Raw genomic sequence first — 18,208 nt, forward strand, 5'->3', positions numbered from 1 at the left:
GCCGTGGGTTTTTTTTAAGGTAGAGATGACCATATTTTGCTGCTGGCAGTACCTGCTAATTGGTGCAAAATTCGAGCACATACTATTTGGATGCTCTCTACTTCAAAGCACACTATATTAATTCAATTAAGAAAGCTTCAAAAGGCCCCAGCACCACAAACACAGGCTGAGAGTTGTGGGTACGACTGTTAATCAAAGTGGTCCACACCCTTATCTAACAAAAGTAGAGACCTTAACAACATTCAGACTGGTGAGTTATAATTTACTCACTGAAATATTCTTAATGAAATGTTATGAAGTAGGAAGCTACCCATACCTACCTGTAAACCTGCTTATTTCTCCTCTGAAGTTGGGCATTTTAACCTGGTAGTTTATGGGAACTGAGTCAGGCAGCCTCAAGTGTCCAGCTGGAGGAATTGCAGTTTTTGACATTTATGTGTTGGATTCATTTTTCAACCCTGAGGTTTCTGCTTGTCCTTTACTGGCTCTTTAAATATGAGTAATCGTCCTGTTACTCAACTCAGATTGTGGTAAAAGGAGGATTACAAAACAGAACATTTTCAAACTTTTGTACAAATCTGTTAGTAAGAATATATTTTATGTGAAGCAGAGCATACGCTGTGGTGGAACAACAGCACGTACCTTCATTCCGCTGAGTTTGATGGAAATACACTGGTGTCAGCGACTGTCCACAGCATCTGCTCTCTCTTGTGTCCCCTCTGCAGTGCAGTGAGTCAGACTTCGAGTTCGGCACAGAGTGTCTCCATCTGGCTCTGCAGTACTGTGGCACCAATGCCAGGCTCATTGAGGGTCCGCCAACACTGTGGAAGGTGAGCTCACCAGGGGCCTGCTTTGGGTTTGGGATCGAGGATTTTGTGACATTTTGGCTAGCACAACTACACGCCACTGATTTATCAAATGAGTAAAGATAAATCATGAATTGAAAGTTTGTGGGTGCTGGCAAAAAAGGAAACACTAATAAATTGACTGTGACATCCAGGATAAGCATATAGAAATTAGGCTAACTACTGTATTAACGTTTTCTTCTCAGTTTTCTGTGTGATCCATTCTTAATGACGCATGTTTTTTTAGTTAGACGTAATGTTAACTTGATATGAAGGCAATTTGGTTTTACATGCTGAAGGCTCTGCTCCATTATAACAGGTTGAATTTACTTTGCGGTGCTCAAAGCAGCACAACAGTGACCCACTGAGTCAGAGTTACGATGGATCGCTAACCCTTTTTTTAGCAGGTAGTTTGAATATTTATGGAGTCAAAAACTAAATCAAGAATCATACATGTGTTATGAAACTGTGAGATAATGCATTACAAAACAGAGTGTAGTCTCAGATGATATTGTTTTTGCACAAGGGATACATTTGTGGTGTTGTTTGAGCACCTCAGTTTTACTTTCAAAGTAGGAACATATTCTATGGCAAACTAACAGAAGTGCTATCTTCTTCAGTCAAATTAATTTTCTAAATACTTAAAATGCTGTTTATTCCACTGGAAGTTACAGAGTTACTATCATATTGTCTCATTTGAATAATCTTTAGAGATGTGAAAGTGCATCATGACATAAAAACAATGAGCAGAAACTGGAGGAAAGTCCAAATCTGAGGTCCAAATCATTGATTGAAGCTAAACGGCTTGTTGTTGTTTTTGGAAAAACACATGTATGGCTTTATTAATGTTAGTCTCAGTCTGTCTGTCTGTCTATTCATTCACTACTTTGGCGTAGCTTGAAATATATCAACAGCTTTTCAATGAATTTCTAGTGAAACCAAAATCTTTATTTGTGTTTCACACTGAAATAACTCAGCAGCTATTGTTTTGTATTTGATGAACACATTAATTTTATCAGAGAATATTTCTAATAATCTGAGAAAAAAGCAACATAATCAGCTCAATTGTCAGTGTAGCTCACAGATAAGATTCCAGCGAGTTTCTGGGAGCAGATATCTGAAAATCTCTGCACATAAAACTGAAACAATATGCACAGATCTCCATAAATAAAATGTTCCTTTCTCTCATTTGGGTAAACTGACTGGATAAACCCAAGTTATTTTGTCTTCCAGGTGACCTACAAATGGGATTTGGCTGCCGCAGAGTCCATTATCAAAGGTGAGTTTCTTTTGTGGATATGCTTTCATAGAACTTCCTGTATGTACAGTACAAAGTACAATAGTTTTTCATCCTCTTACTTATATAAAATGTGTATGTTGACAGGTAGACATGAATGGTTGTTTCCACTAGGTCTTCTCACACAGGTTAAATGGTCAGAAATAAGCAGTGTAGGAGTGTCTACATTCTTTTTGTGTGGTCTGGAGTTGTGAATAGGTGACATTGATTTAAAATAGGCTATTGTTTTCAAAGGAAGAAATTCTTTGTAGTATTGTTTAGCCTGGGATGAACACTGTGGATTTACACAGTGAGTACTATAGAAAGCAAGTCAGAACAAGGGAGACTATCATAATCAGAGAAATGGAAATAAACACTGCACTATATTTCACCCCGCCAGCACCTGGACCAACAAGTACCTGTTTGATGATGACATAAGTGATTATTCTCAGAGCCTCTGAAGTGAATGAATTCATTGTTTGATTTTTAGAAAGGACGTGGAAAAAAACTTCTCATATCTGTCAGTACAAGAAACAGAAGAGAGTTTCAATTTGTGTTTGCATTTCTGTGTGATTGCATAGAGCCACCACAGAGTGTGTGTGTGTTTGTTTGAACATTTATGGCTACTCTACAGAAGGCTTTCAAATAACAACAATATAGTTAGTCTTACTTTGTTTTGCTGCAGCAGTAGTGTGCAATGGGATGAATGTCACAGTGAAATTGTGTTATTTTTATCTATGAACTTTTAAGTTTGATTTGTAGTCCTACTTTGAATCCTCAAAGGGCCCACAACACAGTAGGTGACGCTGTTTGCCATCACTAAAATTAAGATAAAAGTCAAATTGAGGTAGTCATGTTGGACTTGCTGCTGTTCAGTATTTGTTAGCTTTAACTTTAATGAATTCAGGAAAAATAATAAAACTTCACAAATACTTTTTTCTATAAATTAATTGTCATAACTATGAAAAGTAGGAATCAGGCTTTGTCTACAGTGCTATTTTTATAGCTATTTTTTAGCATTTTGAGTGTGCAATATAAGTAATATGTTGTTTGCCCCGGGGTGGCAGACCCTTGCGAATAAGGGAGCACTGCATATTACTACCAAACATAAAGTGTCAGCTGAAGAAGCGTAGTATTGTGTCAGCGTGTAATGTCATAATTAGCTATGTATTACATTTGGTGCTCGCCTCTCCTGATAAACTTTTAGAGTAGAACAAGTTTGCAAGTGTATCTTTCATTTTCATACTGAGGAAAGAACTTTGACTTTGAGTAAGTTTATTTTCTTGTTTTGAAACTATGGCAAAGTGTATGGATCCTACCTTATTTTAGTGCAGTTTGATTCAGACCACTCAAGTAGAGGATTTCAGGTATCTTCTGCTTTTCTTTACAAATGAGGGAAGGAGATGAGAAATTGGTGCAATACCTGCAAACGTGAGGGCTTGGTTTGTTGTAGTGAAGACTTGTTTGATTGTGAAACCTAAAGCTATCGATTTGCTTGTCAGTCCACATTTCCCCACAGGAATGGCCAAAAGCTGGGGGCGAGTCTCTCTCTGACTGCCGCCTATTTGTAACTGCTGCTTATCCATGTCCGGTGGGTGATGGAGGGTAGCTGAGGGTCTGGGTGTCTATAAGCTACGTTTTCCCACACAAAAACGTAGCTTTGACAACAAAGATGTAAATTTACAGAAATAACTCTAGAGAAAAAATGATCAGTGATGTATATTTTACTACACATCACTGATAACTGTACCGATCGTTTTTTTGTAGCTACTATTAAGTCAATGCTGTTTTGATAATTTATATTCAATCTCAAATCCTAATTATTTTCCAGGCAAGCCAGGTTGTGGTGCAGTCATGTTAATTTTTCAAGTGTACCTCTTGTAATGTGACAAGATTGGTTTATTTGTCGTTCAGAGTTTTGCCATTTTTTGTTTATGTGGAGGAGTTTTTAAAATCACACGTCTTCTCTTTCAGAGACTTTATCACGATCAGCATGCGTTATCACAGGTGGATTGGCAGAAGCTGTGAACCTGGCAGATGCTCTTCGGAAGGCTGTTGGAGCTCTGGATATGGTACGAACGGGGCAGTAACAGCTAATTCAAGTGTTGTTTGTGATGACAACAAAACTGAAGAGCCTCACCAGTTTACCATTATGTTTTCCTCTATCCGTCTCCTGTCATATACCTCAAATCTCCCCATAAACTCTATGCGAGCTCCACTTGGGTAGCCCAGTGGTGAAACTTGCCATTTGTGGTCACACCTCTAATGGAGCCTGTCTGGGACTTCCACACCCTGCAACTTTCCTCCCCTCAGCCCCAGCCTCCTCCTCTGACTCTGCACGCAGGAGAGCAGATGCCCCTTCTCCTTAACTTGTAGTCACTTTGTGGGCACATCAAATTCCCACATTGCCTTCAGTCCATATAGCAAACATCCTTTATTTAATTTGTAAAATTGTTCCTGATAGACAATGAGTAACGTGTCCATATGCAAAACAGAAAAGAGTGACAGTCTGGGACATCTGACAGCATAGACCACATAGAGGCTCCAAATATGAATTACTCTCCTCTTACCTCAACAACCGTTGGGTTTCCTTAGAGGAAGCCACGTAACAGGTAACTCAAACAACCTGGATTTTGAAAAGAAGGCAAATAAACAAATGTGGCAAATTACTTTTAATCAAAAATAAACTGTTCTTAGTATCCAGTTAGAGAGATATCCAGTAGGAAACAACTGTAATAAACCTACAGTCAACCATTTTAAACATTTTAAACAGCCAGGAGGTGTTGTACTAATAGGCATAGTTTGCAAATGAGCATAAAACAATTTTAGTTTGTTTATTGTACGAAACAATTCAATGAGTTCAGATGAATTTTTGAAGACTTTGACGGTGAGCTCAACTTATTGCTGGTCTTTCCCAGCAGTGATATTCAGGGATGAAAAGTAAAAAGTTGATTAGCTTTAGCTAACTGTTAAAAAAAGCCAAATATTTCGAACTTTATCGTCTGTTGTTCGCTGCTTTTTCTTGCCTATAAACAGTAACCTATTTATTATTAATTATCGGGATGTGTTGTCTGCATGTAGCCACTGATGACTGTTATTGGTCTGTCGGCAGGTCTGACAGTAATGCAAATTATTTGTCAGCTTCACATTACTAATGAGAAACTGCTTCTCCACCACTGAGATCTGGTGACTGTGGAGACCATTTGAGTACAGAGAACTTATTGTCATGTTCAAGAAACCAGTTGGAGACTTTTTGAGCTTTGTCCATTATTCTGCTGGAAGCAACCATCAGGATGGGTACACCTTGGTCATAAAGGGATGGACACGGACAGCAACAATGCTCAGCTGTGTCATTTAAACAGTGCTCAGGTGGAACTAAGGGACACAAATTATACTTAGAAAATATCCCTATGCCTGAGCTGTTGATCCAATTGAGGATAGATCCATGCTTTCATGCTGTTTACATCAAATTCTGACCCTGACCCTACCACTAGAACACAGTGTTTTTCCATTCTTCGATTATTAGAAGTTTTCTGCTCTTAGCTGACAGAAGTCCCACCTGGTGTGGTCTTCTGCTGCTTTAATCCAATTGCTTCACAAATGATATTTTGGATGCCTCGGTTGTAATGAGTGGTTATTTGAGTTACTGTTGCCTTCCCATTAGCTTGAAGTAGTCTGGTCATTCTCCTCTGACTTCTGACCTCAATATTGTATTTTTATCCAGAGAAGTGTTTTTTTTTCTGACCATCTTCTCTAGAGATGGATCTGTAGGAAAATCCCAGTAGATCAACTGTTTCTCAGATACTCAGGGTAGCCCCTCTGATACCATCAGCTATGCCAGATTCAAGCTCAATTTGAACTTTGGTGGGCCGATTTGACCATGTCCACATGTTTTATTGAACTGACTACACCGACTGGCTTCCATTTTATTGGATGACTAGATATGTCACCCAATAAAATTGAACAATTGAACAAACAATTGAACAGATATACCTAACAAAGTGGTCAGTTTAAGTAGCTGACTTATTTGATCCCAACAAACACGTTAAATTAACAATTGCAATGGACGACTGTTGATTTGAAAACAAATCATTGTTGCCTAATAAATTAGAAATGTAAATGTCTTCTTAGCAAGCAAGAGTTAATTAACTCAATTTAAAAATAGTCTACATTGTCTGCGTACCATACCTTGTCTTTTTTGTTAATATAGCACAAAATAGTGTTGCGGGAAAAATTGATGCAGCAAAGTAGGTTTCAATTCATTTATTTATTTAAAAGAGGCAATGCACTTTCACATATTCCAGTTTTGAGCATGAAACTGATGTGCGGTCATTCGTTTCTGCACAGTTTAGAGCTGCTGCTAATTTTCAACCCTAATTTTCAACATTCCCAATACACAAACAAATTTACAACATTCAATTACATGAAACCAAAATAATCTATGATTCCAAATCTACAAAGAATTTAGTATAAAATATATTTTGTTTAAATCGAGAGAAAGATGGAAAAAAAGTATAATTTTAAAAAGTATGAATACTTGTAAAATATAATATGGTATTCTGGTTACATAACTATAGAGCAAAACGGGTGCTGAGGGCAAATGTAATAGTTCAATAAGGAGAGATCATTAAAAAGAAGTGAACATGACTTATTGATGTACAGAATTTAGAGGTATTTGGTAATTTGACTCTGATGGCCCATCTTGGCAAAATGCACCCCCAGCAGTGATTGGATTAGGGCAGGACACTCCAGAATGTAGACGCTGGTGGTGGAGATGAAGATAGAGGCATGAATGGAGCCTGCGTGATGACAGGCACTGATAGGGATTAAGTGGGTTTGCACAAAATTGTCTGCAAAGGATAATGACAGATGCGCAGTGAGATTTTAAGTACACAGTGTGAATGCTGATTGAGCTGAAGAAGGCCAGGAGAAAGATGATTGGACTAGACCACAACAAATTTGTGACTTTCAAAAATGTATCACAATTAATTGCAATATTATCATAAACAGGCTGCAGGTAATTGCCAGCTTTACCTCTTTCAGACACACACTGATATCAGACTGATATGGTTCACAATATCATTTTGTAGCAAAAAAATAACTGAAGTGAAATAAATGTATCTTATTGGATAAAACGGATATTGACAAGTAGAAATATGTGTTTTTTCAATACTCGAATATCACAGAATGTTAAAAATCCCAATTATATTGTATCATGAGTGAAGTACTGTATTTGTATTATATCGCAGGGTTTGAGATGATTTCCATCTCTGCCACATAAGCAAATAATTATGGCTCTACAATCCCACTTTGTTGGAGTTGCAGCAGCTGAGAATGAAAAAAATAGTATTTTTTTAGGATAAAATAATCCATGCGTGCTTTAAGCAGTTGAAGAAGAAGAGTTGACTCATCATTTCTCTTACACTATGAATCGTGTGTATTTACATCAAATGTATTTTCATAGTGTTTATTATACACTGAAATTTCACATCCATCTGTTATTACACATCTATACATTAGAGTTGAGATTCCCACACATGGCATCATGTTTAGTAATGTTTTTCCTGTATTTTTTGATGTGGTATAGATATTTGCTGGGCATTACTGCAGACAATGGAGTGCAGTGGCACAGCAAGCTGCAAGTCATGATTCCATATTTGTCAGCGATCCAAACTGTTCATCCTCCTTTAAACTTGCTCCAAGTCCCTCCTTAGCTGGTGTCAGAACGAGCGGATCTTGCTGTCTGGTGCTGGAATGAGCCCCAGAGATGGATTTGGGGTCATGTTGTCCTCCTTGGATCGGCTGATTAGAGCTATTCCAGTCTGTACTTAGGTGGCCGGTGAGGCTGTGTTTTTTTCCAGCACACGTGTTCGGAACCAGATACATCCTTTTCAGGGAGTATGTCAGGGAGGAAGAAAAATGGGGGAGATGAAAGGCAAGTGGAAGAAGCGGAAGATGAAGAATTAGCTTTGTCCCAGTGCCATTGCCTGAATCTAATACAGGGATAAGTGGGATATGTGTGTGCAGGTGGATGATTTGGCAGCATGTGTGCGCAAGAGACAAAGACCGTGCAAGTAAAAATATGATTAGGGATTCTTTCAGCAGGATATTATCTAAGCGATCAATTTGATGCAGTTTAAAGGGCCGGTTCACCTCAAAATCACATTTACTGATTTTCCACCGGCCTGTGGTGCTATCTGTCTTTCTAGATTTGTTTTAAGTGTTAGTTGCCCAGTTTTACTGGCTGTAGAGATGTCCAAAACTGAGCATCTCTTAAATATAATGGAGCTCAGTGGTACCTTGTGGTAAACCTTGATGTGAGTAATCTCATGTGGAAACCAAAGAGTGAAGAATGAAGCGTGCACCCAACCATGACGAGAAGCTTGTGGTTGTGACGGTGTGATAGAATGTAAACACTTGCAGTGTACCCCACACCTGAGCCACAGTCTTATCTAGCTTTGGTGGCTGTAGGTAGTATGAAAAATAATTCTCCCATGAACTTGCTCATTGCAATGTTCAGATTTTTATGAGCCTCGAGCTCTGAAAAGAGACATTGTTGCTGAGTTTTTCAAAATTAAATTCAGGAAAAGGATTGATATCTCTACAGATGCAAAACTGGGTAGCTCATACCAAAACAGTCTGCATACAGTATATATGATTTATTGAAGGACACAGGACAATTATGTGCATTCAGTTGTGGAGTGAAATATTCCTTTTTAAATTTCTAAAAAAATATATAAAAGAAGATTCTCTCATGTTAACTCCTAAAAATACCGTACCACCACCAAAGTGTGAATATTTCTAAAACCTTAATAGAAGCACTTGCTCTTTAATTCCCAGATATTGTTTTCCATACTAACATTTACCCACGTTTGTGACATTGGATTGGTGAACACTAGTGTGGTTATTTTGGCCAAACAATGTAGCGGTTTTATCATTATAAATACTTAATACTGTCATTGACATGATATGCAGTGCACACATGCCTTTGTTTAACCTCCTAAGACCCAAACTCTTTCATGGCATGCATTTTTAATTTCTCTTTGCTATTTGGGCTGATTGGGACCTGATGAATGTAAAAGCAAAGAATTACATTTTTTTTTTTTTTTTTACCTGATTTTTGTTTCTGAGAAAAATTAGATCCACATATGAGGATGTTCGTTTTAAATTTTGATAGAACAGTGGCAGTATAATGTCCTCGTAAGTGGACATCAGGCCCTTGTAGAGCAAAATTTTGTATTTTGGTCTAGACAACCCAAAATGTGATGTCCACATATGTGGACACCAGGTCCTAGGAGGTTAACCTACTTTACTAAATATGAAACAAATGCAAATATTTTTGTGTCTAGTATATCCAGTGTTTGGTTCCTTCAAGTGACCACATCTAAATACACTGAAAAAAGTTAACATTGTGATAAAAACCTTAACCTCTTCCAAGAAAATTACTCTGCATTGAACAGTGTCATTAAATACCCGACAATTCTTGTTTTATTAAAAACACATTTTCAGTATTTGATTGGAGTAAAATCGAAACAAAGACAGACACAGACAAGTAGATGTTTTATGGGAGGAAAAAACACATTAAAAATTTTTTTTTTCAAATCAAATTATCTCCTCTTTCTTCTCCCTGGTATCATTTAATCTTGACACATGTTGTTATTTTTATATGCTGTGCACATCAAAGGCAATCTTCAGATCCATATGAGCTTAGTGAAGGTTTTTGATAATTACTTTCAACTCAAGAGAATTTGCCATTTAGACAGAAAACAAGTAGTATGATTGGACAGACAGTGTACCAGCAAATGTGCTTTTTTTGGCTGTCAGCCACAGATAGTTTTAAATAATGGGTTCTAAGCTTTGCTTGCAATTTGCCAACAAGTTGTTTTTTTAGACTAGATGATTGATCTTTGAATATATTTTAGGGCCAAAGTGTCTGGTAGCTTTAAGAAACGTACCATATTCATACTGTCAGCAGTATTTGTAGCTTGCAGCTGTTGTTAATGTTTCATCTTGATGCAAACACAAGCTTAAATATGTAATAAAGTACCTGTGTCTGATATAATAATTACCTTTCATGCTGGAATCTGGACTTTAAGCACATAAACTTTGTTTAAGAAAAGAAAATGATAAGAGTATGTGATACAAGTCACTTTGGACATATGAGACAAATAATAAATAATGTATTATTCTTACACAAAAAATTATGTAAGAATTGGACATAAGTATCATAAAGTCAGTAAAAATAACCAGTCAATAATGTTACAAAGTAAAAGCTTTGTAAAAGATGGAGTCCGTTTTATTCATAAAAGTTGGATTCCTCTTTTAAATCTTGGAACTGAGCAGTTCTGAGGTCACCATCTTGTTGTTTAAAGGAATAGTGGTGAACCAGTGACAGGATCATGGGCAGCCAAGGCTCACTGATGCATATCGGAAGGGAAGCATGTGGTCTGATCGAACAGACTAGATACTGTAGCTCAAATTGCTGAAATTGGTTCTGATAGAAAGGTGTCAGAATACACGGTGCATCTCAGCTAGTTGTGTGTATGTGTATGTGTATATATATATATATATATATGTATATTTATATATATATATATATATAAATGTATGTGTGTGTGTGTGTGTTTATGTGTATGATATGCCTTATTATTTCTATAAAAATGGGAATGGTTTCTTAACACTTTTAAATTTCGTATTAACTGTATGTCTCTGGTTTGTTTAACTGGTCTTTGGGGTTCTGTGGCTTCTTGGCTCTCTAGGCCTAAACTAAAATAAACACGTCTACTCTGCGATTTCATGGCCAACCTGTTTTAGATCATGTCAGATTTTTTTTTAGAACCCTGCAAATCTGCATGTCGGACCAAAAAGATTTTCCTCCTGAAGCTGGGGGCAGTTATCTTTCAAGAACAATTAACCACTGAGCATATGGTTCCCATAACCATTTCACATTCTCATTTACTTTCAGTTACTTTAATGAGGAGAACAGCGACATCTCAATGCCAAACATAGATTTTGAATGTTTATTTCTGTGTTTATTTCCTGAATGTTTGACACTATAGTAACAGGTTATATTTTTAAGGGAAAACAACAAAAATGAATTCAAAATGGACATTGTGGGCTATCCAGTTGCCTCATTTTATTTGTATGCCAGAGCCAACATTAAAAGAAAAGATCAGAACGTAAATGTCTCATTTCTCTAAGTAAAAAGGCTTTTACAGTTCTTGGCTGCATGTCGGGCTTCAACTCAATTTGCAGCATAATGAAATTTAAGTTGGCTTACGTATGATTGCTGTTCCCGTTTTTTGCGTATGACAGAATTTTTCTGCCAGTTCAGAAGTATAAGAAGCCCAGAAATAGTTTCTTTTTTACCCTGTCTCATTTGTTCTAATAAGTTTCTGACTGCAGTTGATGGAAATAAGCCCCTCAGTTATGTGATCTTTAGGCACAAATCTTTTCCTTTTTTTTTTTAAATAACCTTTTTCTGTAATCATAGAATGATTCATGGCAGAAAAGCAGGTGGATGTACTCTCGCAACAGATGACTGAAATAGTGGCTGAAACAAAAACCAGAAGCCTCTTGACCTTTGAGCGTTGGAGTCGATCAGTCATTCTATATGAAATGCATTAGGACCTTGGCACTGGTGGACCTACCTTAAATCTTATCAGTCAAGCAAGATACATCAGCTGAATATTTAACATGAGGGTATCTCCCATTCACAGGAGTTGGACATCGTCCCAGATCTAATGGGAGACAACGCCAGGTGTCTGTTAAAGGAGTGGAACTTCATCCAGGTTTCTGTAAGTTCTTATTCTATTTTCTACAACTTCTCTGTGAAAGTAAAATATGCCGCTGTAAGTAGTCATGAATTTTTTTGTTTTTGTCTTTGGTCTTTAGGTCAGTCACTCATGCTTGTCTGAAGTGGAGGCGATACTTGTGGCTTTAGAGGCAGAAAATCGAGCTCTTCTCCACCCGGTGGTTGTTATTTGGGTGAGTTGAGATGTAGATCCTATAACCGTACATCTCACAGTTAGAGTGCTAATCCATGTCCATCATCTTAGTGTGGCATTTTTCTAGGTTCCTGGACTAGAAGACAAGCTATGGGGGTGTAAAAACTGAGATGTAATGAAAAACCCAAGGAGAAATTAAAGCCTCTAAAATTTAATGAAAAATCATCCAAATGTTGTTGACACATTTGATTAAAACCACCCAAGTCAAAGGCTTGGGTGGTTTTAAAGGAAAATGTCAGTAACAATCATCCTCTAGAGCCCACAAGTGTTCATGCCAAATTTCAGGGCATTAACTTATTAACATATTTCAGTCAGGACCCAAGTGGTGCACTCACTGACAGATGCAGCCATCCTTCATGTGATTTCACATACAAACCTACTCTACGTCCCCCACAACTCTGTTTCCATTCCCTGCTGGGACCTCGTGTATTCTTGTTGTTGTCATCTAAGAGACAATACAAAGAATGTATTGCTGGCAATTACAGGGACAGCACAGCAGCTCTTGCGTGCAGTTATGTGGGGAAAACGCATAATTTTTTAAGTCATCATTGCCATTCTCAACTTTTTAACTCCTACAAACTGTGTACCTAAAAAACAAAATACAGTTCAGGAATCTAGTTAACAGAACCTGGAAAACCTGCTCTTGATTCTGTTATGTACAGTCCTGCCTTGAAAGCATCCACAGGAAGTATCCATAAGAAGTATGCACACTGGCTTAGTTATTACAATGGACATATAAAATAAATGGGCATAACTTAAAAAAATGCTAGTTGGTTTAACAAGTTATTTTTATTTTATCAATGTCAAGCATTATTTACAGTCAATTCTGCTGCCTGTATGATTTTTTGCTTCACTGAAACTAGACAATAGTTTCCTTCTCCCATCTCTGCTGCCTCAGATGTTGTAAGCCAGCGAGGCATGAAGAAGGTCTAATGACATTTGGAACAACCATGATTCAATAACTTTTAGAACCAACTTTAACAGCAACACCTAGAAGTAATCATTTTCTGACTGACTTTATCAGTCTCTCATATTATTTTGGAGGAATTTGTCCCACTTTTTTTTTTATTAATTCATGCACAGCTCTCTTAAGTTCCTATCAAAGCATTTCAATCTGGATGAAGTCTGGACTTCAGTGTGATGGACTGAAATCAGCCATTGTGTTGTAGATTGCTGTTGTGCTTGGGATCACTGTACTGTTGGAATGCCAAACCTTAGCTGTTGGACAGATAGCCTCACGTTTGTTTGTTAAATAATTTGGTAAACAGAGTTTATGGTCCCCACGGCCATCACCCCTCCACCATTGTGCTTTACAGTCAGTATGACGTGTTTGTGCTGATATGCTGACTTTTCTCCAAATGTGGCTTTGTGCATCATCTCCGCTTCGGTCTTGTCTGTCCAAAGGACATTGTTCCAGAAATCTTGTGGTTTGTTTTGACGCAGCTTTGCAAACCTTAGTTGTGCTACCATGTTCTTTTCTGAGAAAAGAGGCTTAGCAACCCTTCCAAACAAGGCATACTTGTTCATACTTGTCTTTTTTTCTAATTGTTCTGTCATGAACTTTATAATTTAACATGCAAACCAAGGTTTCTAGTGTCTGAAATGTAGCTCTTGAGATTTTTAGCATTTTCTCTGAACATTGTATGATCTGACCTTGGGGAGAATATGCTGAGACATCCACTCCTGGGAAGATTTTGGCATATTGTTATAACATATACCTGAAAGCCCCAGACCAACAAACTGTCAGAACTTGTCCAGTGACATCCATGTTAGGCTACTAAATTGGACAGATGGATGGAGAGAATGAAAGATAGAGGCTATATCATACAAATGTTATAACCAGTGCATTAGTACAATAAAAAGGCTTCTAGGTATACTTAGTTCAGTTTCTTTTTAACAGGAGGGGACCTCTGCCAGCTGTCTACTATGGCTGGATTGAGAGGTAAAGGGAAAAAGGAAGGGGGGGGGGAAAGAGTGCATAGAGAGATGAGGACAAAAAACATACTATTCGAACGAGAAGACAAAAGTTAACAGCGTGGATTAGTGTTATATATACACACGCAGTGAATGGAAAGAGGTGAGCGCTGAACAAATGCTCTGTGCAACATGTTAAGACCCACAGGAGCCTGAGCCTATTGCAGCATAGCTTTGTGTTGTGTTGACTTACTGTTATCATCATGATTCAATCCAAAATTGATCCAAATGGGATCATTTTCCTTTTACAAATCACACTTTTTTTTCAACTACTCGCAGTCACACTTTTTCCCAGCTCACTGAGCTCAGCTTCCTGTCGGACCAGTGGAAACTGCTCCAGTGCCACAATACAGTTTTTCCACACCATTTTAATAAAGCCTGAATCATGAAATTGACAGAAAATAGCATTTTTTTTTAAACTGAAGCATTCAAACGTATCATCTTAACGAGTTTTTTTAAGCACAATTAAATATTAATTTTCATAAATGTTTTAATTTGTATTATATTTGCTACATCCAAGAAATGATACCAATGATGTAAAGTCTCAAACTCACAAAAACTGCATACATCAACTGTGATACATTAACATTAGGGGGTTCTGTTTTTTCAAGTACTGAAATTCATACCGTTGGGAGTTTAAACTGTTATAATTGATACTACTCAAGCCTTCTATACATCGCCACTCTCTTTTCTTGGATATCTACATACAGTTCAACTCACTTGTAATTCAAAGCACACGGGTTTGACGTTTCTTTAAGCAAATATTTTTTCTTTTTTATATGTAGTGTATTCAGTATGTACTCTTTTTTTTTTCTTAAACGAGCTATTAATACCATTTGAGGACTAAAGGTGTGTTATTTGCAGTTGTGTGTTTGTTAGGGAAGCCACCTAAAGGGTTACAAGTTTGTCTCTTTAATATATAAATAAAAGCTCATAAATCTATAACATGTCCTTAAAGTCATACAGTATATAAACTACTGTATGTCTCAGTGTCATTTCCCCACACACCTGGTGCAGCACAGATTAAGTTTCATTGAGGTACATGTACTGCATAGCATTGAAAACCTTTTCTTTTTTTTTTCTGCTTGTAAAAATCTAACCTGTGGTCCACCTCACGTCCCTTCTGGAGCTCTGTAGCTATTTGGAAACTCTACACCTCCCTTGAAAGCACCTCTGCACGACCTCGCTTACGGCTCGCTTTCCTTCAAACTGTGGCTGATCCCACCAGAGCTACACTAACCTGAGAGCTCACTGAGGGGAAAAAGAACAAACTGCTTTAATCTGCTCTGGGAAACATTTAAATGTTTGTGAAAGGCTTGTTTACTTTTTTTAATTTGGAAAATGTAACTCTTCATCTAAAACAAAGAGCCAGCATCAAAAACAATGCCAGGTAATGAGAACAACATAAACCCACAGAGGCTGATTTCTGTAACAAAACAAGCCAGATGTCATGCAGGCTCCGCTAAAGCCCCTGTTCTTACTTGTGTTAGTTTTCAATAAAGATTGAAGCACATAGATTCAGATGTGTAAACACTCGGTTTGAAGCTGGGGGTTTAATGGGATTGACTCCCTTCCACATCAGACCAAACCAGGTTCCCACAAAACTCCCACTGGTAAATGTTGCTAGTTCATCCTAATCTTATTCTGTTCTAACATTTATTCCGATCAGCCACAACAATGAAACCGCTGACAGGCGAAGTGAATAACATCGATCATCTTGTTACAATGCAATGTTCTGCTGAGAAGCCTTGGGTCCTGAGATTTATGTGGATGTTACTTTGACGTTTACCACCCACATAAAGATTGTTGCACACCAAATTGCAACCTCCAGGGATGAAAAATTAAGCCAATTAATTAACTGTAGTTCCTTGGGAGGCCACTTGAGGCTATCTCATAAAGAGGTTCGGTGCTTGTAGACTGCAGTGTTTAAATGCCAAACTTTAAAGCAATTAAAACATTTTTAGATGCATTCATTCTCTGCCACTTATCCTTCTCGGGGGGGTGCTGGAACCTATCCCAGCTGTCTTGGGGTGAGAGGCAGGGTACAGCCTGGACAGGTCGCCAGTCTGTCTCAGGGCTAACACATAGACACAGACAACCATTCGCACTCATATTCACACCTATGGGCAATTTAGAGCTTCCAATTAACCTACCCCCACTAACTGCATGTCTTTGGACTGTGGGAGAAAGCTGAAGTACTCGGAGAGAACCCATCTGCAAACTGCACACAGAAAGGCAGGTTTGAACTCAGGTGGAATTGAACTCAGGACCTTCTTGCTGTGAGGCAACAGTGCTAACCACCATGCTGCGCTATTTTTAGATTCTGGAGCCAAAAAAAGACTCTATGGATAGGTCTTGATGCATGCTCATTCATCCAGGTAAGTAAATCTCCAAAAGTTGATTTGTTCATCTGGACGTAGCGTTTTTAGTGGGAAAAACATTTAACTACTCATCCAAGTGACTTCTTCAGTCCCAGCGGACTGCAAGTTTCCCCAATCTTATAAACAGGGAGGAACGCTGTTTTGAGTGTGGAGTCAAGGAGGCCATTTACGTGAAAAGGGAAAGACCATCTTTGAATTGAGGAGGGGGCCTAAGGGTACATCTTTCGCCATCGTACAATGATGTGATTGCAGCCATTGCCCAACTCTCTGTGAATGGTTCTCATGGCCATGATCAGTGGTTGTTGGTCAATGGTCATGAGAATTTGCATAATTATGATGAAGGAACTGACCTCCCAGCCCTTTGTTCCTTCAGTGGGCTGGTTTCAGTCATTATGCAAATGTACCGTTTATAAGATTGGGGAAACCTGCAGTCAGCTGAGACTGAAGAAGTCACTTGGTTGAGTGACGAAACGTTTCTCCCACTGAAAACGCTACGTCCAGATGAACAGAATCAACTTTTGGAGACTAGCTTTCACCTTCCAACAACTCTACTGAGGCGGATATTTTTAGTAACTCCATCCATCCGTAAACAGCAGTATTGTTTCTTGGTGGCGAAATCGCTGAACTAGATTTCGCCACCATATTTGTGCTGTTTGTGCCTCCTAGGTAGTTTTAGGTTGAATTTTAATTAAACAATTAAGACACAAAGCTTACTGTGTGATATAGCCTGTCCAAGCAGTCTGGGATTTGAAAGAGAAATTCTAGTGTTTTATCAGTTTGTTACTTGTCTGCCTTTCTGCATCTGTTTTTTTTTACTGCTGAATGCAACTTGCAAGCTTCTAGCATTAGACGATATGTTAGCACCCCCCCCCCTTTTGCACAAAAATGGTTAAAAAAAAAAAGACAAAAAACACGACTATGGACAAAAACTAGAGTTAAGGATTGAAATTGTTGAATCCCGAACTAGTCCATCTTTTGTGTTGTGGAGTGACACACACTGTCGCTCCAGCACTGCCGCCCAATGAGAAGGACCTGCAGAACACAAACAACAGCCCAAGTTGCTGACTGGGCTCCAAACACCAGAGTTTGTGGTTCAGTAGATCAGAGTTCTGTTGGCAGCTTAAAGGAGCCTGGTTGCTGCATATTTCTGTTTTCACTTTTTTTTCTTTTGTTGTTGTCTTCTATGCTGCTGTATTAATGAGTGGTGTCCTTTTCTTATTACATGAAGAAGATAGAAGTTATTAGAATTTGATTGCTCTTCTAATCGTATTCTATCAGTCTATATAGACCTAGTACTTCCTTATGTAACATGCAGTGATGCTCTGATCTACAGTGAGACTGTGAATTATAAAACCACGCTCTTCTTCTGATGGTATTTTTGGATTTCAGATTATTTTCTGCTACCAAATTGCTATTTAAAGGATTGATTAATTGATTGGAATATAAAAAAGAAATTTGCAGGGGAAAACCAAGAGGGAGAATTAAAGCGTATTCTATTAAAGTAAATCACATCTGTCATTTTTTCCCTCCATCTATGCCTAACCTAATTTCGTCAACATTCAAATGTGCATAAACTCAGCCTGGAAAGTTGAGAATACGACAAAACATGAGGCAGTCCTCCTAAGTGATTTGGTCCTGCACCAGAGTGTCTGTTTTTTGGTTGTTTTTTTTTTGCCTGGGGCTATTATTAGATTGCATATGCACCCCGTTATTTATCCCAGGCTT

At 38.1% G+C, this 18,208-nt stretch overlaps 1 protein-coding gene across 1 annotated transcript in view; it reads left to right on the forward strand.

The window, feature by feature from the left end:
- The window catches only part of crppa (CDP-L-ribitol pyrophosphorylase A), a 52,674-nt gene that overhangs the window by 15,752 nt on the left and 18,714 nt on the right, over window positions 1–18,208 (forward strand). The window contains exons 4-8 of the mRNA XM_084944126.1: window positions 726–830; window positions 2,079–2,124; window positions 4,096–4,193; window positions 11,841–11,918; window positions 12,016–12,108. Of these exons, the coding sequence (XP_084800252.1) occupies window positions 726–830; window positions 2,079–2,124; window positions 4,096–4,193; window positions 11,841–11,918; window positions 12,016–12,108 (420 nt within the window). The remainder of the gene's footprint in view (window positions 1–725; window positions 831–2,078; window positions 2,125–4,095; window positions 4,194–11,840; window positions 11,919–12,015; window positions 12,109–18,208) is intronic.

The sequence above is a fragment of the Perissodus microlepis genome, chromosome 11 (genome assembly GCF_051167445.1).
Source record: "Perissodus microlepis isolate ML-2025 ecotype Zambia chromosome 11, ASM5116744v1, whole genome shotgun sequence".
NCBI lineage: Eukaryota > Metazoa > Chordata > Actinopteri > Cichliformes > Cichlidae > Perissodus > Perissodus microlepis.